This window comes from Netta rufina (assembly GCF_964035555.1).
Source record: "Netta rufina genome assembly, chromosome: 5".
Classification (NCBI taxonomy): domain Eukaryota; kingdom Metazoa; phylum Chordata; class Aves; order Anseriformes; family Anatidae; genus Netta; species Netta rufina.
Genome location: NC_140128.1, coordinates 47,563,253 through 47,586,685, shown reverse-complemented (window position 1 = coordinate 47,586,685; position 23,433 = coordinate 47,563,253). Strand labels below are relative to the sequence as shown.

The window sequence follows — 23,433 nt, the reverse complement described above, 5'->3', positions numbered from 1 at the left end:
AAAAAGCAGTTCAGGAGAGGAGATAACACGGAGGAGGAGGAGACCATTGAGGCAGAGGTTAGCAATGACAAGAGAATGGCAAGGCCTCTTACAAGTAGGAGAGCAAAATGCTTTGAAAAGGGCAACGGGTACTGTGAGATGACAACAATTTCTGCTAAAACCCCGCATCCCTTCATGTTTCTCTGTGGTGCCAACTGTAGGTGCAGGGATTTCTGAACAGGAGCTGGTGTTTCAGTGGGTTGTGGTTGATGGAGAGCACAGGCGGTAGCTGAGGGGTCGGTGCTACCAAGGGCTGGATGTGCTGCTCTCCGATGTGTGTGTGTTTGCTTTCAGTCATCTGTGCGTTTGCTGGAGAATGCAGTGATGTGCTATAAATGAGACTGAAAAAAGGGACTTGGCTGTCAATGAGGTCACTAACACGAGAGTCAGCTGGCAAGGTGTGGCGGAGCGGCTTGTTCAGTGCCCCCCGTGACTTGTCAGAAGTTACTTTAGCACGTGAAGAAAAGATTTCTGCCTAATCGGTTGTAGTAAACGGATGCTCTATAAATTAATTGTGCCTGTAATGTTTAGGAGGTTATGTCCCGTTCGTTTTATGACTGATTAGGATCATTTCACTAGAATGAGCAAGCTTGAGGTCATCTGGTGTTTGAACAGCGCAGTTTGTTACTTTCTGTGATTTGCTGCTTTAGAGGGCACGGATGCTATCAGGAGGTGTCAGGGTGTCAGTGGCACTTTCTAAACACCAGTGAACCATAATTAATTGTTTCCTGTAATCTAACTCATTGATTTTCTATATTTGAGGTGATCCGAGGAACAGCTTTACTCCAGGGATTAATTACAGAGAGAGAGAGAGAGAGTGCACATACACTTACGAACATATTTTTGCTAGTTAATTCTAATGAGGATTTTTTCCGCAACCGCATGGCAGGTCCTGAGTCAACTGGAAGGGGAATTGCTCAGTATCTGACAGAGAGCCATGCCCGTCTTAACAGCTGCTTTTGGTGCTCGTCGTCAGCGAAATGCCTCTGGTTTGGGGTTGCCCACAAGCAGGTGGAGCTTCCAGGGCCTCCTGGCTCATCAAGGAGAGAGCTCTCGGTCTCCTCTCCTGGCTGTTAAACCAGAGCTGTTCAGCAAGGGGCACAGTGGGTTGCTGAACTGTCATGTTGGTTTTCTTGTTTTGCTTTCTTGAGCTTTATCTAGAGAGAATTAAGTGGTCTAGACTCTCTCTCTAAGCTTCTGTGTTTTCACACAAGGTTGTTACCAAACTGCTGTCTAAATATACCACGCAGAAATAGTAAATTCAGATATTTGCAGCTTTGTGGCTTTTTGTCATGTTTGCAACAATTTTTTTCAACTTTCCCTACATAAAGTTGCAGCTGATAAAGTGGAGATGTAGAAACCAGTACCTCACAGAAACCTGCACCTGAAAGCACAAACGATTGCCTGCCCACCTTCACCTTTCCTCATACAGCCTTCGTTTCTATACCTCTGCTTCGTCTGCTGCAAGTCCCGGAGTGAAGAACAGGGGGCTTAAGCCATTTCATACCAGGTCACATTCAATTTCTGTACAAACACCTGAGAAGCAGCCAGCAAACGAAGGGAAGCATAGACCAGATCACAGGTTTCACTGTGGAAGCTGAGATTTGTTGAAGAAACAATGCTACAAGACACTTTCTGGAAAGGTAGTCTCCTTTTTGGTAAGGATGCCACTTCATCAGTCACATGAAAAATTGCTGGCTTAAAAGTAGAAGGGTGACTTCTTGTTAGAAATTATGGGAAGGTCAGTGTTTCTTTCCCCTTGCAAGTTCTTCATTCATGCAGGTAATACTATAACCTGAGAAAATTATTATAAAGCTATCAAGTACAATGTTGGTGTTCTCAACAGGCAGAACAGCTGCTCTCAGAGCTAAGAATTAGGGATAAAGGCACACCCTGAATGGTATTTCCCATTACAGGTGGGAGGTTTATTTTTCTCCTAAGATGAAAGTGGCTAAAGATAATTTAAAAATGAGTAAAAATAAAGTCCTCTGAGTATTTGTTTACAGTTAGATGTACAGAATGTGTGAAATTCATTATTTCTTAGCTCTGCTTTGAAAATCTCCTGTAGAAGATACTGGGAGCTGGGTACTGTGGCTATTGCTGGTGTAGAAGTAACTGAGTGCTGGTCTGGTGGAGGATGGAGAGCGGGATAGTGAGTGGAGACCTGAGAAGCACAGATCACCTACAGCTCCTCACCAGAGATCAGTTCTGGTTCTTCATCTTTAAAGAGGCTGCAAAGAGGGAGTAGAACTACGTGTGAGGTCTCACCTCCCTCAGCCCTTAAATTTGAGGCTTTTCTGGAATAAAAGGATAATTCCCATCTTCTCCTGATCGGGTTGGACTGATAGGACTGAGTTCGGTCAGACTGGTGCCACTTGGTTTAAATTTACTGCACGGTGGTGAGCATGTGATAATTTTAATTAATGTTTTAATTTCTTCTGTGTCTGACCTGAAGCATGTGGGATCCATTTATGGGAAGCGTTGAGCTCTCATGGGTGCAAACATGACCAGCTGGTGATAAGGAGCCTTCGTAGGGCAGCACAGAGCAGCCTGAAGCCAGAGGTGGGGTGTCCACAGACTGGTCCTGGGCTGCCTCAGGCTTGCTGGTACTTTTGGGGGTACCTTATCACCTCTGAGGGTACGTTTTCCTTTCTGTGCATGGAACTGGTAACTCTGTAGTTCTGTGGGTGGGAGGATCAGTTTAGTGGAGGTTTTGAGAATCCCTCTGAATGCAAAAAATACAGTCTTCTCTTTCCTCTTCTGATGGATCTGTAGACCCAGTCTGTGGGGTGGAACAGCCCACCGTCAGGTGCTGTAGCCTCATGGTGTGTGTGTTGGTCTGTCCCTTCCCCAGCCCAAGGATAAAGCTCTGGATTCTTCAAAGTGAGCATTGTGAATGAGTGAAACCAGACAGATTTTGATACTTCTTGTTTTTTTTTTTTTTTTTTTTTTTTTTTTTTTAATGCCTTAGCAGTTCATTTCTAAAACTGTAACTCTAACAATAACTAGATCTTTATATATTACACTTCTGTGCTGATGATAGATGCACACACAAACTGTGTATCCTTCACCTTTTAAGCACCTTTCACACCATGCAGTACAATCCTCAGGCACTGATCTCTTTGTGGGTAGCAAGATTCTGGGACCATTAAATGCAGGGCTCTTGTTGCCGATGTGTGTGAAGTGATAGAATCAAAAAATGTAATTGGGACTCTCCAAATATGTGAGTATCTGGCTTCTGTTTTATTATCATCATCGCATTTTCGTGTTTGCCTTAACTTAGTGATGTATGCATCAGTGTGTTGTACCCAGTGCCTGCAAGTCCCCTCTGCAGAGGGGCGTGCAGTGCTGCTGAGCCTGTGAGCACATTAAGCTTCCCAGGGAAAAATACCCTCAGCATCTGGGAGAGGTTAAACGTTCCAGGGGAGAGGTTAAACATTCGTTTTGTCCTCTGCTTCTGTAATTCCAGAAGCCAGATTAGTTCTGAATCATCTGAACCACATTCATTCAAGATTAATGAGAAAAACCAAGTATGGAAAATTTTAGCTGGTAAGCGCCTTGGCTTTAAGCAAGCAATAGAGAGGGGGAGTGCATATTGGCAGCAGCCTGCGGGTCACGCTTGGCTTTGAGTCTTGCTGGTACTGAGATTCATGAAATGAGGAGTCACACCACACCAGATAAATAAGAATTTCAGCAAGTGACATGAAACATTTTGGGGAGGGAGGCAACTTGAAGACCTCGTCTTCCTTTTTGCCATTTCTGTTTTGTCAGAGATCAGATTTGCTCTGTTGTGTACGTGTATGTTTATAACTTCGTGCATGTTCACGGTACATCAGTGTCTTTAACCAGCAACATGTTCTCCCTAATGGATTTCCAGCAGAGACGTGCATATCGTTTATCTGAAGGCTGATGGGCCATGGTTAGAAATGTAGCGGGAGCATTGTGCAGAAAGTGTTTGTGAGACCCAGCCAAGTGTACCAGCAGAGCTTCCTGGACTGCTGCAGAAGGAATAAATGGAGAATTCAGCACTGGAGTAGCAGAAGTAAATTGGGTCACTTTGGGCTTTTTAAATTGTTGATGGGTTTCAGTTTGGGAGAAACCCTGGTTTTGGTATAACTTTACAGCACTGTGCCTAGCTGGTGGCTCTGCTGTTCTGTGGTGGCTTATGGTGAACCAGGTGCTCAGCATCAAAGTTCTCCAAAGCTTTGTTTTTTTAGCATTAACTATCAGAGTAGACTCTTTGTTTACATCAAGTTGAAAGTTAAGGTGTGCCTAGGTATAGGCAATTGTTAGGACTTGCTTTATTTTCTTGAATCTGAGATTAAAGACTTCCTTCTTCCAATTCTACTCAAGTAAAAACAAAACTGAAATGAAGCTCTTCTTCCCCCTCACTTGTTTTGCAACAGAGGCTATCATCAGCAAACTGGAGTGCTCCATTTCTAATTTTGTAGAACAGAAGAGAGCCAAACTTCTCCCAGCTCGTCAGGTCAGCATTTGATGCTGCTACAGTCCAAAAGAGGCCACAGCCCTCTGGTCTTCAAGGCTGCTGGCCAGCCCTAGATGGGATCGTCTGCTCATCTGGGCACCACAGGACTGGCCTGTGGTGCCTGCAGGAGCTGGCACAGATGTGCCTCGTAGCACACAAGCAAGTTCAGACAACTCTGAAGTGCCCCCAGCCCGACTAGCACCAGTTTTTCATCCAGTGATATATAGCCTAGGAGCCAGGTAATAACAGCTGTGGATTAAGGAGAGACAGCACTACAGTGTGTGAAGTGACCTGCGATGTTTTTCCTTCCTTCAAAATCAGGAAAAGTAACAACCTGTCCTCTAGTAGAAGTGTACTGTGGTGTTCCTACTCTAACTGTATGTGCTTCAAAACACTTTTTCCTCATCTGATGTGTTGTTACTTAACGATTCTTTATTCCTCCCAGAGATATGTAGACTATGTCAGTAAGAGCGTATTCTTGTTCTTACCACAAAAGAACAAAAATGAAGCTGAGGAAGGAAGAAGTGACTTGCCTGCAGTCACAGTGTGATTCACTGGTAGAGGCAGAATGAGAATTTGAGGCTGATAGCCAACATCTCCTGATTCCCACTGGAGACAAATCTTTTTTAATTAAAAGTAATGTGGGACAGTTGTCTCACCATAAACTTCCAGCTATATATGGACTTTTTCCTATTTCAGTGTTCAGCCTAGACTTATAATGTGCTCACAATAAATGTTAAAACATTTAAAAGCAGATTAGTGGCAAGTTTGCATTTTCTCCATGTGTCATACTTCAAATAGCCATTTCTTTTGAAACAACTCCATAGAAAAAAGGATTTGTAAAATTTATTTAAAGAACAATTCCTTCATTGTTGTCCACAAGTATATATTCAGCGCTTGGCAAAGACTGAAATTCTTGCTGAAGGCTACAGCGTCTCACCAGGGGACAAGAAGGCTTCATATATTACTTAGGCAGTGAGAACGGTCTTTTAAACACCACAGTTGAGTCATTGATGGGCTCTGAAGGACACATGGCCATGTTTTTCTTGAGAATAGGAATCACCGTTTTTATCCCAAATTCTGGAAATAAGAGTGTTGTTTTTTTTATTGTTGTTGTTTTTTTGTTTGTTTGTTTTTTAAATCCCAATCTCTTTCCCTTTCTATTTATTTACTTGTATAATTTCTTCTTTTAAGTGGAGACAGAGAATGGCTTTGGCTATTTGGAGAATACAAAGATCTGGTCAACTTACCACTTTTTTTTCCCACAGTTTTTTTCTGGTGTTCTGTTCATGAATAGCTTTCGTGTGCAACTTTCCTTTTGTCTTTAATAAAAATTTAGATGTAATCCCTCTGGCAGTCATGACATATAGAAAACTCATTTAGAGTGTGCAGGAGATCAGAATGATATTACTTGCCCAAAAATGTGTTAGGCACCCTAGAGAAACCAGGAAAGACTCCATCCAGGAGCTTAAAGTCTCCATCCCCCGTGTCGCAGTAAGTGAGAGATACTGAGAGACAATAAAAGCCCGAACTGCAGAGGAAAGAGAAGCATTACCAGAATATTAGATCAGTCTTCATAAATTAGAAACTAGTATTGTGAATTCATAAATCTCTTTAAGAATAATGTTGTGTCAGTTATGGAAAATCTGAGAAGATAGAGTAATGGTTTTGTATTTTTAAAATCTCTGAAGTAATCAGATTTCATTAAAATCAGGAAATACCTTAACACGTACCTTCCAGATATTTTTTATGTATTGTCATTAGCCAATTTAGTAGAGCTTTTTTTTTTTTTTTTTTTTTTTTTATCCTTTGATTTGAGAGGAAGCTTGCTTGACTGTTGCTAGGTGATAGCTAATTGTGATATTAACTGCCAGCAAACTGCTGGCAGGGATTGTGTGTGTTTTTTGTTTTTTGTTTTTTTTTCTCCTTGTTAACAAAACGCATGTGCTAGAGGTGCAGCAGTATATAAATGCCTCCATATCGCTCCAGATCTGTAGCGCAAGTGACCGATTTTGTTAGTGTAGCTGTGGTACCGTGGGCAGGTGCCTGGCAGTGCGGCCGCCATGTTATGCTAGGCCGGGAGGCCCGGCAGTGGCGCTCAGGTCAAGGCCAGAGAGCTGAGCACGGTTGGTGGCAGATGGATCTGAGCAGTGTTGGGCTCAGCAGCGCTGGAGGAGTCCTCAGCCACTGTGTGGTGGCAGCTGCCCCGAGTTAAGGCTGCACACTTGCTCCAGGCCTCCCGCCATGCTCCAGCTGTTTCTCGCTTGAGGACCTGGGGTGGCTGGCCTAAAGATGTACTGTTCATCTTCCAGCATCGAAGGATACCACATTCCCAGCAAATATGCTACCAAAGTTTTTTCTTAGTTACCACCCCATTCCAAATTATTTCTGAAGGAGCAGTAAAAATTGCAGTCTTCCAGCTTAGTTGGGCATCCATTAGTACCTTCTGGCAGCAGGCTGCATCCCGCTTACCTCAGGAGCTGAGCGTACTTTTCAGAAGCACCATTCCCTGCTACCACTTGATGCAGGGTTTCATGGACTGCAGCCAAATAAAAGCACCTATTGTTATTGTCACCTTCACACCTTTGAATGTAAAAATGGTGGTGTTGCTGTTGATTTCCAGAAACTTCTGGAGGTGGGTTTCTCTACCCACAAGATGCTCCGCTGGTTGCTCTTTGACAAGGTGGTTTACAGTTTCCAGTTTTGATGTCCTTCTGGATGTTTCCTTCAGTTATTTACTGTTTGTTGGAGGTGTGGGTGAGGAATTTTTCGCTGTGGAATGGGCTGGTGAGAGTGGTCCTGCAGCATGGGGCAGCGATGCCTCTGGTCCTTTCACCCAACAGCTGCAGCTCCTGGAGTTCATTATATCACTGTCCTGAAAAACGCTACCGGCCCTGGGGTGAGGGCAGCAGTCACCAGGAGTTGGTGCTTTCCTTTCCACTCCTCCTATGACTGGGAGCTGTCCATGCTGGTCCTGAGGTGAAGAGCTGCATTTCTTCCTGCCCCAGCTCTTCACAAAACCAGGGCCTTTGCCTGGAGGAGTTGAGGTGCTTCGATCAGTTGTCACCGCTGCCCTTGCCCATCGTGTTGGCCGCTGGTAGTGGCTGGATGCAGCAACCCGTGTTGCTGCAGCCCATCTGCAGTCCCACATGTGTTTGCTGCTGCGTGCCTGGTGCAGGTGCCCTGCGTACAGTAGCTCTCAGCTCACAGCTGGCACCGTTCATCCTTCATCCCCCTCCCAAGTGTCCAGCCCTGGTGGCTTGGGAACCCCTCTGTGGGGGATCTGCTGGGCAGGTTGGTTGTTTCCCCCCTGCCTGCATCCTCCTGCCTGCCCTCAGCCCCCGGCCATGTTGGTAACACAGTCATTGGCCTCTGTTTGCTGCCTTTCCTCTCTGTTTTCATCAGCCCTTAATTGTGGTGTGCCGGCCCACACAATTGAGTTTGTTTTGAATTTTCAGTTGTTTGGGTTTTCTAAATCTATTAATCAGGCCTTTCTGACAAAGAGGCCTGTGAGAGTTTTTGGCATAGTTGCGAAATACTGCAACTGCGAAAGCCCCTGGCTTTTTTTTTGTTTTAGCGCTTGGCTTTAGGAACTGCAGTCTCCTTGCTCTGATGTGAATTCCAGAAGACAAAGGCTTTACATTTCCTTTTTTTAAAGTCTCTTGAAGCCTGTGCACCTTTTAAAGACCTTGTAAAATGCGTGGCATGCGTTTTGGTAGCAGTAATTGAAGGGGGTTCAGCCATGGGGTGGCCACTGGGGCTGGCCGGCCACCAGGACGCCATGGTGGCTGTCCCACAGCTCTGGCTTCCAGCACTGCGGTGTCCAAATCCACACATTCCTATGGAATGTTTTAGATTTCAGCAAAGCAGCATTTTCCTGGGGAAAAGCCTTCCTTCCAAAAGATCCCTGCTACCCCTCCTTGGTCAGGCAGTTTCCCATGCCCAGGGCCCTGCATAGTGAAGTTTCCTGCCAGCCGTGTCAGAAAAGTTGGCTCCCAGGGAAATCCAGTCCCACTTGTCACTTGGTGCATGTGCCACAAATTTGATGAGTTTGCAACAAATACTGTTGCACTCTGGATATCCCTTTGGCTAAGGGTATGCTAGAAATGACCATGCTTTCTGCAAATCAAACCAGTGGTCCTTGACAGGTAACTGTTGAGGTTTTCAGATCTTCTTATCCATAAACTATGCTTGTTAGTGTTCTTTTAAGACGTTCATTTTCAATTTCAGCTCTTTACTGGTGATCCAAGCCCAGAAAAAGTACTCTGTGCTTGTCTGCTGCTGGGAGGTTAAGTCAAACCAGACCTGTGCGTGACAGCGATATAGCAGGTCATAAGTGTTCTCACAGTGAGTGATACAAGAGCTCAAACTAGCTTCTACTTCTCTTCAGTAGTTTTGTGGGGATTTATTGGAAACGAAATTTGACCTTAGTCAGTGTGTTTAATTCATAAGTGTAGGGAAAAACTCTGCTGTTAATAATTCTAATTGCATAAACATTAATCTTACAACATGTATTGATTACAAATGCTAGTTCATAAAACAGATTTCCTATTTTTGTTTTATAGGAGAACCAGTCACTGTTCTCCAGTCTGTTACAGACTAAACTGAAGAAACGATTCCTTTGAGAAAATGCCTGAGATGGGCCAAATGTTTTTTTTATTATAGATGGTCTTTAGAAGAATGAACTTTAAAAAATGGTTTCCTAATCTGGAGCTGGGAGAAGCAGCTTCTGAACACTTTAAAGTGAGAGATAGTTTAACTCTCTCATTTCTTAACTTGAAACATGTTTTAATAATTAATACCATCTGAGACTTCACAGGGAAAAGTTTGGGAACAGAAAGACAATTTCTCCAATACTGATCAGGCTTAACTAAGCTCCAGCAAAGCCCCACAAGCACAGAAGTTTGTTGTTTGAAAGGCTTGACCGGGCGCTGTGGTACATTATTTACATGCTTGAATTCTTTAGCTTCCTTCCCTGGGAAGGCACAGTTAATTTTCTCAGTTCTTGTGGGTTTGTGCTGAATCAGATGGAGTTTTTTATGAGAGCCTTGGGCTTTTATTCAAGTTGGAAAATAAGATAAATCACTATTGCTTTGTTTCTTTAGTGGAGACACTTTGTCTATTCAAATATATAAGTTTTTCCCTCTCTTCCCTGTATAAAAGCCCTCTCTCACCCATACAGAAGCATACAGCAGCCCGGCAGTGCCATTTTGCTACAGCTCCATCTCTCAGCTCCACCTTTTTCCTTGGGTTTTTGGGATGCCTGGAGCTGCCACAGTGCGGATCCCAATTCCTTTGGCAGCAATGCAGTGCAGTGTGAGGGCTGCACTGTGGCTTTCCCCTCGCAGCCTCATGGCTCCTGTCCTACAGGTTGGCCTGGGCTGTGCCGCCATACAAAGCAGCGAGCCTGTCTGACAGGAGTGTGAATGCCCTCAACAGCCCTTGACCTTCATGTGAGCTGAGGAGCTGCACTCAAGGAGCTGGCGCTTGCTATAGGAAATGCAAACAATTGGTTATATTAAGCCGTATGAAGTGAGCGTGTGTATTCAGACAAGTGCATGCCCCAGTGCACTCGAGCACGTATGAATGTAGACCTACTTAACTTCTTTTTGGTCATTTTGGTCTCTGTGTCTCTCAACTCCCCTTTTTGTTCAGGAGTATTGAAGGCTTTTATTACTCGTGTAATTGCCTTGAATCCTTTTATGGTCTGTATTTTAACACTTTATTTAAATAAGGCACACAGTGAAGTTTTATATGTTAGTACAAGAGTCTCTGCAGAATAATTGTAAAAGTAGGTATTCTTTTTTTTCTTTTATATGTGGCATTTTATCAAAACTTTGCTCACACTGTAAATGTAACAGCATCTGTTTTCCATTTCATTGCATCGTAGCGGCAGTCAACCCAAACAGGACAAAGGTAATGTTGAACAAGGATGGCGTGTGGGGCTTGGTTCACATCTTGTATCCGAAGAGGAAGGTGGATTATCTACAAAGGCAGAGTTGCCTTACATTAATTTTACTAAAGGTTATTTAGTCTCACTTTTAATTTGTGCTAGAATTCGGACGTACAGCTATTACTGATTTAGTATTTTTTCGGGATAGTTATTTCAATAAAATCCTTGTGTAGTAGAAGCGCGTATGATTGTCTTAGAGCTTTAGAGGGCTTATGGTGGAGCCTGTTTCATTAAGGAGCAGACTGTTGTTAAGGAACAACAACCCATCCTTCTGCCAAATGCGTGGCATGTGGTGAAGGGAGAGCGGCCCTTCTGGAGCAGTGGGGCTGCTACGGGAGAGGTGCTGGCCATGCATCTCCCCAGGCAGCACTGCTGGGAGCTGGAGGCAAGCTGGGAGCTCAGAGAAGGACCCATTGGGTACCCGAGGGTCTGCCATGGGTGGCACAACTGCTGAAAAGGTGAGAGCAGGCAGCCCTGGCCACCAGCCTGTGCATATAGCAAAACCAAGCTTGGTTCCTTCTGGCGCTCATGGGACAACTCATTTACCACAATGGTTCCTGGTGCAGTGACTGAATCTCTTCACATAGGGCGCACTGGTGGATGTAGTCTTGTGTAGGTACAGGAGCTGGGTGGTGCTTGGCCAAGGTTTCTTCGTGTTAGTACTTTAGCTGGAATGGTGGGTTGTTATGACTGAGTAAAACCCATTAAGTGTTTGGGTTTTTAGCAGATGGCTTCGAAAAAAAGGCATATATTCTGCTGTACTGAGAATTCAGTAAATATTTTTGACATTGATTTGCATTTCTTATATTATTATTTATGCCAAATTGCTTTTTTCTCTCTCCCTCTAAATGAGAGTGTGGGTGTGTTCTGTGCTGAGGAGTTGTTCTTCTTGTGAAGAGAATGCATCTTGAATCAAATTAACCTATTTTTAAAGTGAGATTTGAGACTTGCTTGAAGGCAAAAATGCCATGAAGTAGCATTAGCTTTAAAAACTAAATAGCATTCATATAAATAGTAATTTACGATTATTTAATGTAAATGAGATTTTCTTTACACTTATTTCTTATTACCTTTAGCACATCAGGTCCACCCATTTGGCCAGGAAGCACCTTTTTCAAGAGAAATGGAGCCCTTCTACAAGGTAGGTGATGGATGCTACATCTTGGAGTAACTGTTCTACTTAACAAATACCTTGTCTTGCAAATTGCACAGCTTTTGTAATATTTACTGGGCAAGAAGTAACCAAGTGTTTTTGTTTCCTTTAATCTGTTTCCTTTATTGCGCATCTGGTGCCTTGAAAATGACGATGTACTGCATAAAGTGAGTGTAGTCTATAAAAGTTGCTGCTTTTTTCTTTTCTCAGATTATTAATTTGCTTACAGTAAATTAAGAAAAAGTGTTTTTTTCCCTATGTGTGGAATAAAGTGTGCCTAGAACAAAATGTTCCAGTAACACTGATTTTAGCTGTGCAGATGAAGCAGGGTTGTTCTTTGTGAGATGTCCTTTATTTTGCTCCCTAATTGTGCTGATACCTAAGTGTACCCAAAGGTAGGTAGCAGAGCTGTAGCTGGTAAACAGTGTTTAAGGGTGCTTGTCTTCATAGAGGAACTTGAAATATCTTATTTACTTGAGATGGACAATATGAACAGGTTTGCAGTTTTGATATGTGAAGATTTTCAGTCTGTCTTCGCAGACTTTTTGCAATCATTGTTGACTGCTAAATGTATTTACATTTCTGCTGTTGTGCACATAGAACTGCTGTCATTCTTAAGGGAAGCACAGAAAGATGTATCCCCAAACTATACGTTTGTGTATGGTGCAGGAGTAACTTACGTCATTTAAGATGATTTTATGGTCTTTGCAAGCAGTTGTCCATGAAGTGTCTTAGTTTTGTGTTCATTCACATAGTACCAAGAGTTTTATGACTTTTTGTTTTGGCTGAAAGTGCTGTGTAACATCCTCCAGAACATTTACACAAATTAGCTTGGTTGAAGCCTTACTCACAACTAGGTCCACAAGTGAATAATTGGCAGGCAGTTGTGCTCACCTACAACCCACCAACATAATCCAACATCTATAGTTTACCTGACGATATTTTTCAACTCATTCCTTGCACATACGACAGTTTGCATCCTTCTTTTATCTTGCTGAGATTTGTTCATACACATTTTAAATGCATTATGGCATTTAGATTATTTCTTAACAGTCAGAGACAATATAAATTGTAGAGCTTGGCAGCGATTGAATTTGGTCTCAGTAGGGTAGATCTGCTGTCTTTGCAGTCTTGGAATGTTGTTGTTGTTTTTGTCACTGTTGTGAATAGACAGGCTTGATTCGTTTTCATTTGTTCAAGAGTTCAGTTTTTAAGCATTTACCTGCACATATAAAGCTTTTTGTAATTTAGTTTATGGAATGTAAAATATTCTGTCAAGTCTGTATGGTGTAAATGTTTTATGTCTTCCTTTCATGCAAGGTATCCAGAAGCTAAGAACAGCTATTTTGTAGTCCTCCCTGCCTTGGCTGTTGCTTAAAACCATCTGCCAATAAAGAAAAGTGCACTGTTCTCCACTCTCTTCTCCTCTGCCCTCCTCTGGCTTCCAGTTAAGGGGGGGGAGGGTCAGGGGGCTAAAAAAATTAAACAAACAAAACACAAAAAAAGTCTTCATATTAAAGAAATAGAGAAAAAGAGAGAGATGACTGCCTTTTCAAGGAGCTAACAAAGCCTAACAGACCTTTAACTCAGTTGGCACTCTGTGTTGCTATTACAAGAGGAAAAGCCAGCCAAATTGAACTGTAATATACACGATCCAGCAATGAGGTTTGAAGGATGAGAGTGTGAAGAAAAACTTTTTAAGGCTATCTTCTAACATTTACTGGTTTTGATTTTAAGTCAACAGAATAACAAAGCCTTTCTTTCTGCCTTTCTTTCTTTTGTTTTTCCCGACAATGAGCTCTTTCATGCACAGGCTTCAGCAGGTTGCATGGAAATAGTGCATCCACCTCTTTGCTGCTTCTGTCTTTTCCACAAGACCTGTGTGGAGGAATGCTAGCAGCTGCAGGGAGGTTGGAGGTGAGGGGGTGGAGAGGTTTATCAAGTCCTATCTTACATGACCATCTTAAGTGCCGTCTGCCAGTGCCTATATCCAGCTTAATTCAAATGAGGGAATGAAAAATTGATTCAAATATCTGTTGCTAGTTTTAACACTGCCATGTAATTGGCAAAAGTTCAGGTAACAAAAAGATTTTAAAGTGTCTTTACTTGATGAATATTTTGCTGAATGAATATGTGAAAACAATGTGCAGTGTGTGTTTCAGACAATAATACTGAATGGTTCTGAAATTTTAGTAAATGTAATATTTGTGTGCACTTGTCACACCTCATTTCTCCTGAGTTGTTAAAGATAATGTCCTTTTTTGGTTTGGGGAATGAAGAAGAAAAAATTTTGCGATGTAAGTAGTACTTCTCTGAGCCAAGAAAGACTAGCAAGCGCTCCTGGTTTCCATTCATTTTATACCTGAACTGTTTGGCAAAGTAATCTTAACCATTGTAAAGCATTTAACTTACCTCTCCAGAGAAAGAGCAACTGAGAAACCAGTTATCTGTGTACCTCAAAATAGCAGAGGAAGAGAAAAGGAAGTTAAAATTCATTGTAGCTATTCTATGTCCTTAATGTCTTTGTCATGAGTGGGATTAATTCTCTGTTCCTTTCTGTCTTTGCTTGTACTTTGTTGAAGAATTTTGAACTTACCTCCTAAAATATATATGCTGTATTCCTTTTGCCTATCATTTTATTAGAGACAAGATGGCTACCTCAGTTTCTTTTTTGGGGGATCATGGTACTGTGGCTCCTAGCATTAACTTTGTGATTAAAACAAATGATAAATTTAATTTTCATGTTGAGTAAGTCACTTACACAGGTGCTTTTTAAAATGTTGAGCTCCTTCTACTAGGTGAGGATTGCACCTTATATCCTCGTACTCTTCATGAGTACGTATGTGAATGGGTAGGACCTTCAGCCTTACCAAGTTTGGATACCTTCTCTCAAAATTAATTTTTATATTCAAGGAGATTGCTGTGTTCTAGCCTTCAGAATTCCCAGGACAGAAATACAGTGTTCTGCTCTTACTGCATTGCCTTTGCTACGTAGGTGTCTGTAACTCAGTATTGTACATATTGTATTGTTTGTTTCAAAATCGTTACTTAATACACCTTCTGTATTGAGAGACTTTGTTCCCACTGTGTTTATGTTTTTTTTTTTTCTCTTTCTTTCTGTTTTCAGCTGTCTTCTCACATGCATTTTCATTTAATAAAAATACATGGCAGGAAAAAGTCTTTAAAGTGGACGTATAGAAAACTCTTCAGGACCTTGTGCTGGGTGAGATAGGTGGGGACACATTGACTTCAAGGCTTTGAAACAAATGCGTTGTGTCCAAAGAAAGTCTGTGTTGTTTCTTCTGCACAGGTCTCAAGTATTAAGCTTATGATAATGTCTTGAGGATGCAGTTGCTCACAAATCAGTTGCAATAATACAAGTTTCGTTCATGATATTTCTGTCATTCTCCCTGAATAAATTAGAAATACATCTTCCAATTAACTTTTAGCAGCAGTCATACATAAATCTCAGCTGCCATGTACCACCTGTAAGATATAACTGGACTGTGGAAGTGTTCTGTTTTGTTTCTTAAAGATAAAACTTTAAAACAAAAACAAAACAACAAAAAAATGGAAGTTCTACACTTCTTTGTGTTTTATTTGCCCTCACACTTCAATAAAACTAAGTGCAACATATTACTATGTCTTCTTGTACCGAATTTATTTGGTCTTGAGTTTCAAGGAAGTGTACGTAAATGGTGCTTGTGGGTATAATTACAGCTGGCAAGAAAACAGAGCACTCTACTGTGAAAACAGAGATTTGTGTATGCTGTTCCTGCTCCGGTGGGGACTGAAGCAGGAGTGTAGGAGCTGTGAAAGCTGCCCCAGAAGATGCAGGAGCCCCACAACTGACAGGACAGCACTGACAAAACATAGTGTCTTCCCCTTGTTTTAAGGCAAGTGCAAGTCTGCCAGGCATAATGGGGTTCTTAGGTAAGCATTCTGAGCTTGTTGTCCAAGGCCAACAGAAGAAGGCCCTTGTGATAGCATGGTGAGTGATTCTTTGCCTTCCAGGGAAGGAAAATGAGCCTGGGTCATCTGGCTGCTATTGTGGTTGTAGCTAAAGATGGAGATGGTCCTCCTCGGTGTGACTGGATAGTCCAGCTGGGATTACTGCTTCCAGCAGTTCCTGGTCAGCCAGAGGTACAGCCATGATCTCTGTCTACGGTCTGCTTTCTTCTCTGGGCAAGCTCCTCCTCTTGCTTTGCTGATGATCAGTGCAGTTTAAATGTGCTGCCTGCAGATGTTAAAGGTATGAACTCTTACCCCAGAGATGTGAAAAATGTTTCTTGCAGACCTGGACTCGCATTTGGGCTGCATTTAGTGAACTGACTTTAGACTGCCCAGCTTTCTTTTAAAGTCACGATTCCCTTGATAAAAGGGGAAAATAAGATTGGCAAAAATCCCCTCCCACTTGCAGAGCATGGGAGAGGAGGAGTGAGGAGTCTTGCACAGCCTCTGGTCCCAGCTGGCTGGGGAAGCCTTAGAAATGAGCGATTGTCTTTCATGAAGCTCACACATTGCTTTGTTTCCTCTGTACCATCAGCCCTGGGGAACAGGCATCTTCATTCTCTAGAACAGAGGAAGAGATAGGATGCTCACATGGGGATGGCTCAGCCTCTACTCTGAGGAGGCGTTTTATAAGGCACATCCATCTCTCACGGGTGCTTCTGACCACGTGGGCATAATCTACCCTGGTTCAGCTGCCCCTGCTGTAGCTGGAGGTGGCAGGCACTGCCTGTGAGAAGGAGGAAGGAGGAAGATGATGCAGGAAGGAGATGATGCAGGAAGGAGGTGAATGACTCTGCCTTCACAGGGTCAGGTATCAGTCACCAAGACTGGTAGGAGACACTGACTGGAATTTGTTGCAGAGTGGATGTGGAGACTCCGGACACTACTTCTGCAGGCAAGGTACTGGCCCGTGATGCCCTCAGGCCGAGATGGTGGATTTCACATTTTAATGTACTACCATCTGGCAGCTGACCATAACATGAGATGTTCTGGAGAATGGCAAAGCCCACAGCTCTCTTTATTCTTGGATAAGAAATAAAATTAATTTGAGAGAGCAAAAAGAGCTGTATCTCTTATATATAAAGTTTATTTTGTGCAATAAGTGTACAAACGAGGCCTGGGAAGCCCTGTGTTAAAGATGGGAGCCAGCTCATTTATGAACAGGCACATATTCATACAGAGATGTTTTCCTTTAATAAGCATGAGAATCCTTGACATGAGCAACCAGTCCACTTAATCCATTGTCTGCTGAGTGATTGATTGTAAGAAATGAGAGAGCAGATTTGGGACTTCACATTTCCAAGTATTGGCTATTAATAGAAGGACTTGCGGAGGTGGAAATAAGCCAGCAGGGAGGAGGGAGAAGGGGTGCAACTGTTACTGGTTTCCCTTATAAAGGCTAAATTAGAATTGTCCACTCTTATAAATCAAGATGTTCAGCCTGCTTTTGGTGTTTGTAGTGACACTGAAGTACAAATACAGCAGAAGTAGGGACCGGTTGGAGATGTATTGCCAACACACTCTCCTTGGTCTTTCCTCCAGAGTGGTGTGGGGGGAGTTGTTCTCTGTGCCTTCAGGATGGGAGCTGGCAACAGGCTCACAGAGGAGGTGCCAGTGTGCATGCGTGTGCCCACGTTCTCCCTCTGATGCTGTGAAAAACTGGGATGCGTGGGTCAGCATCCACCAGCAAATAGCAGAGGGCCACTGCAGGCACAGTGGGCTTCTTGTGGAGGTGGAAATTCATTTTGTCTGCTCGTTCCACTGCACAAGCAGTCAGTAAGAGAAGTCAGCAAGTGTCTGATCTATAGTACAGCCTTGGGTGAGACTCTTATGCCCCAGTCTAACTGAACAGTCATTTCCTAACACAGATTTGGGAATCTCATGTTCCCCAAAAATAACTACTTTTTTTTTTTTTTTTTTTTTTTTTTTGCTTCGGGGTTATAATTCCTTGATTTTCTGCTCTGTGAAACGTGGATGATGATAGTAATGCTTCTCACTGCACAGAGCTGTCAGTCTACAAAATACTGCCTCTGTATCATATTTTGATGCTCCACTAATGGGATAGCCTTAAAAAGGGAGGAACATAACTGTGAAAAGCAACAGCGCTGTTTGTTAGCTTTTGCTAGCAAAAACTGTATTTTAGACTTTTCTCTTGAAGTTTCAGTCAGTCTCCTTACTTTTAAAGGAACATCTGGAAATTGATTTTTAACTCCATAAATGACTGTTTTGTAAAGATCTGGGGGTTTTGAGTGTCCAGCTGAGTTCACCAGCTTACTGCTTTCATCAGAAGAGCACCAAACGTTTTGACCTCACCTTGTTGTCTTTACAAATTTTGCTTCTCCAAGGACCTGTCCCACCCTTATTGAAGCAGTGCTAACAGCCATGCTCTGCATTTGCTAATGACTTGACTTCAGTCAACCTATTGAATTTAAAGCAAAGCTGCTATCTTGTTACGATAAATCACTTTTCATTCAGATTGCATTATTATTTAAATTGGCTCCCCCCCCAACACGTGAAGGGTACCTGACAGTCTCTTCAGGAGTTTCCTTTCAGGAAGATGATTCACGTGCTGCCTCTGTGGAGACAGAATATTTGAATAATTTATTTATTATTAGCATTCAGTGTGTTTGCAGTGGTATTACTGAAGAAGTAAAATGAAGTCGGAGGGGTTGTACAATGTGTCCCTGAGGGAGTAATTTGAACAGCAGAGCTCGCCTTTGTTTGGGAAAGTGGGTAAAGCCCTAGCTGGGCTCCAGAGTCCTGAGGGTGCTGGTGGGGGCTCGTGTTTATGAGAGGGTTTTGAAACAGTGTGTGCATTCAATAAAAGATACCAGCCACAGACAGTGTTTTGAAGAAATTCTTACTGAAATGGCCACTTTGGCATGACATTTTTAGCTCTGTGTTTTGTGTGGTGTGGTTGTACACAGGGTGCTGTGTGTTAGCTGTACAGTATGGATCTTTTATCTACACTATAGGTACAGTCTTTTTATTCCTATTTTTCTAGTTCAGTATGTAAGATGGTGGCAAAAGCCGTAATTTATTAAGTGCCTGAAGTGTGGTTGTGTTAACATTGATGTTGGAGCCTTTAGGAGGGAAGTGTGACCGCTGGCTGCTCGTGTTCCCAGTGACCAAAATGCCTGGGCTGCCTTTGGCTCCTGGCATTGACGAGGAGGAAGGCTGAAGTGCAGCAGGCAGGTCGTGTTCATGTTGGCTCAAGTTGCAGAGCATACTGAGATAAGTTTAATTCACACCCAGTTTAAACTCAGTGACTTTAGACCTGCATAGACATTTATGCTATCTTTGCAGATAAGTCTTGTAACCGTCCCTTGGACTGACTTCCTTGGAAGCTACAGCTCCTGGGGCCTCGGGACAGAGCGTACCGCTGCTGTTTGCTCTCCGTGGCAAACAGAGGGTGTGGGTGCAGGCTGTGAGGTGAGCCTTGGGCACTGGAGAGGGCCTGGCTGCCCATGATTGCCCACAGCGTGCCCGGTGGCAGTGAGAAGGCACTTCGCAGTGCACACTGAGAGGACAGGTAACTGCTGCAAGTCCCCGCAGCGCTGGCCTGACAGCCCTGTGTAGGAAGGGACATGGGGAGGCTGCCCAAAGCCTGGAGGAGGCGAGGAGGGGCTGGTCCTTGCCCCAGTCAGTGCTGAGGTGACCTGCAGGTAGCTCTGCTTCAGGGATACCCCAAAATGGCTCAATGTGTTCTTAGCAAGCTCCTGCTCAGAGGCCTTCTCCTGTGCCAGCACTGCCATACATCCAGGGCTCATCCTGTGTTTCCCATTCCCTGACAGGAGCTGCTGGCTACTAAGAGCACAGGAGTTGTGTGCCCATGCCCAGCATCTCCATGTGCCTGGTGGGGCTCCCGAGGGGCTGTCGGGTGGCTGGACACGAGCACAGCGAGACGCCTGGCAGCAGTGCGTGTCCATCTTGTGGCACCTGGGCCCAGTCCCCTCTGGCTGGTCCAGGCGTGGAGCAGGAGAGCTCAGCGGCCTACACCAGGGACATAACATCCCACCTGTTTTATGGCAGTACTCTGACAGGTCCTGGTTAGAAACTGGCAGTAAGATGAGTGCAGTAATGTGGAAAACGGTGGAGTATGCAAAGATTTCTTTTCCGTAACTGTAAAATTACTGTGATTGTTGCCATCAGGATCTCTGGGCTGATGAGCTGGAGCATATGCTCCATGCTGAGAGCCTGCGACTGTTTGGCGTTCCTAAAATCTGAAGGTGGTTCATGTTGGAAGTAATCTTGGCTTTCATAATTGTAGAGTCTGTTAAAGAGTACAGTCACGAGAGAGGCATACGTCTGTGCCTTACGTGGAGGTTACTAAATCAGAACAATTTCGCAGTTGTTTTGCTCTGAGCAGTTGTGGTGGTGTATAGATTGCCACGAACAAGGGAAGCTGTTGTCATGTTGGGCTGATCCTCGAGGACGTGTCAGGCTTGTTGAAACAGAACTACGTTGGCAGAATTAAAGCAGAAGCTCTGGGATTTTTTAAGAAGCTCTCTCGCTTTGACCCTGCTTGTGTGATGGGCAGCAACACATTTTTGGATCCCTGGGCAGACCAAAGCTTCCAAACTAGCAAACAGAGGAAAATTATGGGAAAAACAGCAATGGTGATCAAGTCTGAGAGATGTTCACGTCTGGTGTTTTTTTGTATGCTGTGTTAGTGGTGTCTGTGGTTAACATTGGCAATAATTGTTCCTCTCTAACACGCAAAGAATTTCTCCCTGCTGGTCAAAGCAGATCTCTGTGTTGCTGGTTAAAGAGTGGTAACTTTTTGGTTCCATAAAAGGCATTTCTTAAACATCTACAAGAAATGGCAAATTAACAGTAAGGGCATATTACTAAGTGAACCTAACGTTGCTTGAACGCTTGAGAAAACTAGAGGGTATCTTAGATTGGAAGGGAGGTTAGCGGTATGCACATTTCATGCTGTGTGTTATTTAAGCTAAATGTTGAAAAAAACATTTGGTTTCAGACATCGGAATAAAACGTAACCACTGGGAATTCTTCAGCTGTACACTTCAGAATGTGCAGAGCTCTGGGATAGCTGAAGTTCCTTCTTACAGCTATGAACGCATTGGCTTATTGTGTTGCAATTTATAACAGACTTCAAACTGAATTAGGACTTTAAGAAGGAAAGAGGCAGGATTTTTTCCTATATCAGTAGAAGTACAGTGTGTTCACAACCCCCCTAGAAACAAAACTGGGACACTTTTTGGGGTGAGCAGGCCTTCATGCTATCCATTTCAGTCTACTTGAAGTTGCACCTGCCGGGGTAGAAGACTGTGAACATGAGCCTGCTGTAGATACAGCACCTTCCCATTACCCTCCCTTTTAAAGGAAAGATAAGTAGCATTTGGATCCTGGACAAGAACTTTTTTTGAACAATCCTCTCAGATCAGCAGAATGAGATGAACTCAAGTTTTCTTACAAAAGTGATCTTTGGCAGAAGTCCTTAAGACTTTGAAGCTGGTGAAAGAATTGATCCTGTTGTTAATAGATTTAATACTGACGACAAATTAGCAAAGAAAACAGGAATTTATATTTGAACTATTTTGGGACAGCTTCCATCAATGTGGAAGTACCATTATTAAGATCCTTGGCTTCATCTTGTGTGCTTTTTTCTCTCAAGTTTTCCTTTTCTTTAAAGGTCAAAGTCTCACACTGGTTGCAATTGCATAAAATAAAGGTAATACGTTCACTTTCTCTCTGACAATATTTATTTCTTTGTCTGGCCCATCATACTGCTCTCTAGTGCAGGAGAAGGATAAGGTGAAATAAAATTAAAATTTCTTACAGAACAATGGGAAACTCCAGAATTTTACACACATGCACAATTTGAATGTAGATGCTAAGAACACTTGCTGCGTGTCTTTTATTTTCATATATATACAGTACGTCCTTGCACTGCAGCTTTTTAACAGAGGTTCTTTATTTCATGTGAATGAATACCTTGTTTTTCTTTATAATAGGACGCGTTGCTTTGTGAAACACATGTTGAATTTCATCATTCAGTTTCTGGTACTAACGTATAAGTTGTTCCTCCTGAAATAAGAACAATAAAATGTTTCTCCTGGGATGAAAAGATAAAATAGCTAAGGCCAAGCAGCCTGATAACTGTGTGCACAAATACATGTGTGTCTTTATTTCTAAACAATTACCTTTAATATAAATGTGCATTATCAAATATATTGAACATGTACAGATAAATACGCAGTTACATAGAGAACTACCTCTTCTTGTGCTGTAGATTTGGTCATCTGCCCTGTTCATGTAAACTGTGAAACCCATGCACAGAGGAAAAATTACCTTTGTAATCTAATGTTGTTCTGGAAACCCAGCTATTTCCACTCTTGATAGGCAATGGTTTCTTTGTCAGCCAGATGCTAGACTTGAGGTACGAATATGGCAAAATCATACATTTCACAAGTTTTTGTGACAAGCACTGCCTTTCCCAACACTGTACGTCATGGCTCTCCTTTTTTCCCTATTTTCTCTATACATATTTTCTTCTTTATCGTATCTCATGTTTCCGACAGCCATCCCTTTTGGTCCTTTGGAGCAGATCTAATTGTTCCCTTAGTAGTGTTTCCCTGTTTGTTTGTTTGTTTTTCCCTCTTCTCCTTCAAGCAGTTCCAGTTTCGATCACTGATTCTGACATTGTTAATGCTCAACACACTTTGGGTTAAAAAAAACTTAGGTGTGGGATAAAGTTGTTCAGGTTTTGTTTTCATTTTGTTTGTTTATTTGCTTTTGTTGTCTTACCCTACCATCAGTTCGTGTTGTTCCCCCCCCCCCCCCCCCCCAATTCCTCTCAATGCCATTATGTCAGTAACAACTTACTCTATTACCAAACCAGGGTGTATTTCTCTATGTGTCGTAAGGGAGAAGACTGCGTGATCCTTAGTGAGGTGAAGGTGTACTTCTGGATCTGTCTGTTGAGGTTTTGCTACAGTGGCTAGTGAGAGATGAGGTATTTTTTGTTTTTAATAGTATCACAACTTGTCTTGGTCTCACTGATGGACCAGAAGCATTACTAGGTCTGTATTTTCAAACTCTTTGTAGTAGAATTTAATTAGTGGCTTAAAGTTGGAAAATAGCAAATGCTGGCCAAGATGCATGATCATTTAAGAAACAGGAGTACATTTCTTATTATTTTTGTTTTGGTTTGTTTTGATTTTGGTTTGCTTTAATTTGTCATCCAGTCATATCTCTGAGGTGATCTATTTGTTCTAGCTTTTTGATACAGTTCCTTACTGTGTCAGTAACTTTGCTGCTTCTTTTGTTAGGTTACAGCATCTTGCTATTTCTGCTCAGTACTTGCACAGGAAGCCTACCTAGTAGCTGTAAGAAAACGAGGCCTGAAGGATGTGACCTGACGTCTGAGGAAGGGTTTAATGTGGCCAGGTCTGGTGAACAACAGTGATGTTTGTTCTTAATGCTTTGAGCAGAATTAATCCCTGCAAAGGCAACCTGAGTACAAGTGAGTGCTCCGAGTGCAGTTTCATACCAGAAGACAAGAGAAGCAGCTCGGTACTGTCTGCTCAAATTAATGCTTTAGACACCCAGCAGACACTTGACTTCCCAGTACCATCTGAACAGCTTAATGCTTGAAGGCAGAAATGACAAGGGGCAGAAGTCGGTGGCAACAAAATCTAGCGAACAGGCAGTACTCCAAGGTCATGACTCCATGGCTTTTCTGTTTAGTCACCATGGACTAGCAGAGCTCCAATTACTTCTAAAGAACAGGGTCCAAAGTTGCTAGCAGATTCTGAAATGAAT

At 42.8% G+C, this 23,433-nt stretch overlaps 1 protein-coding gene across 5 annotated transcripts in view; it reads left to right on the top strand.

The window, feature by feature from the left end:
• FOXN3 (forkhead box N3) overlaps positions 1–23,433 on the top strand; it is a 197,838-nt gene that overhangs the window by 109,823 nt on the left and 64,582 nt on the right. For all 5 annotated transcript variants that reach the window (XR_014618471.1, XM_084287542.1, XM_084287544.1 and 2 more), the window contains exon 4: positions 11,555–11,619. Coding sequence is in view for 4 of the 5 variants with exons in the window: in XM_084287542.1 (XP_084143668.1) it covers positions 11,555–11,619 (65 nt within the window). In the remaining variant the exon portion in view is untranslated. The remainder of the gene's footprint in view (positions 1–11,554; positions 11,620–23,433) is intronic.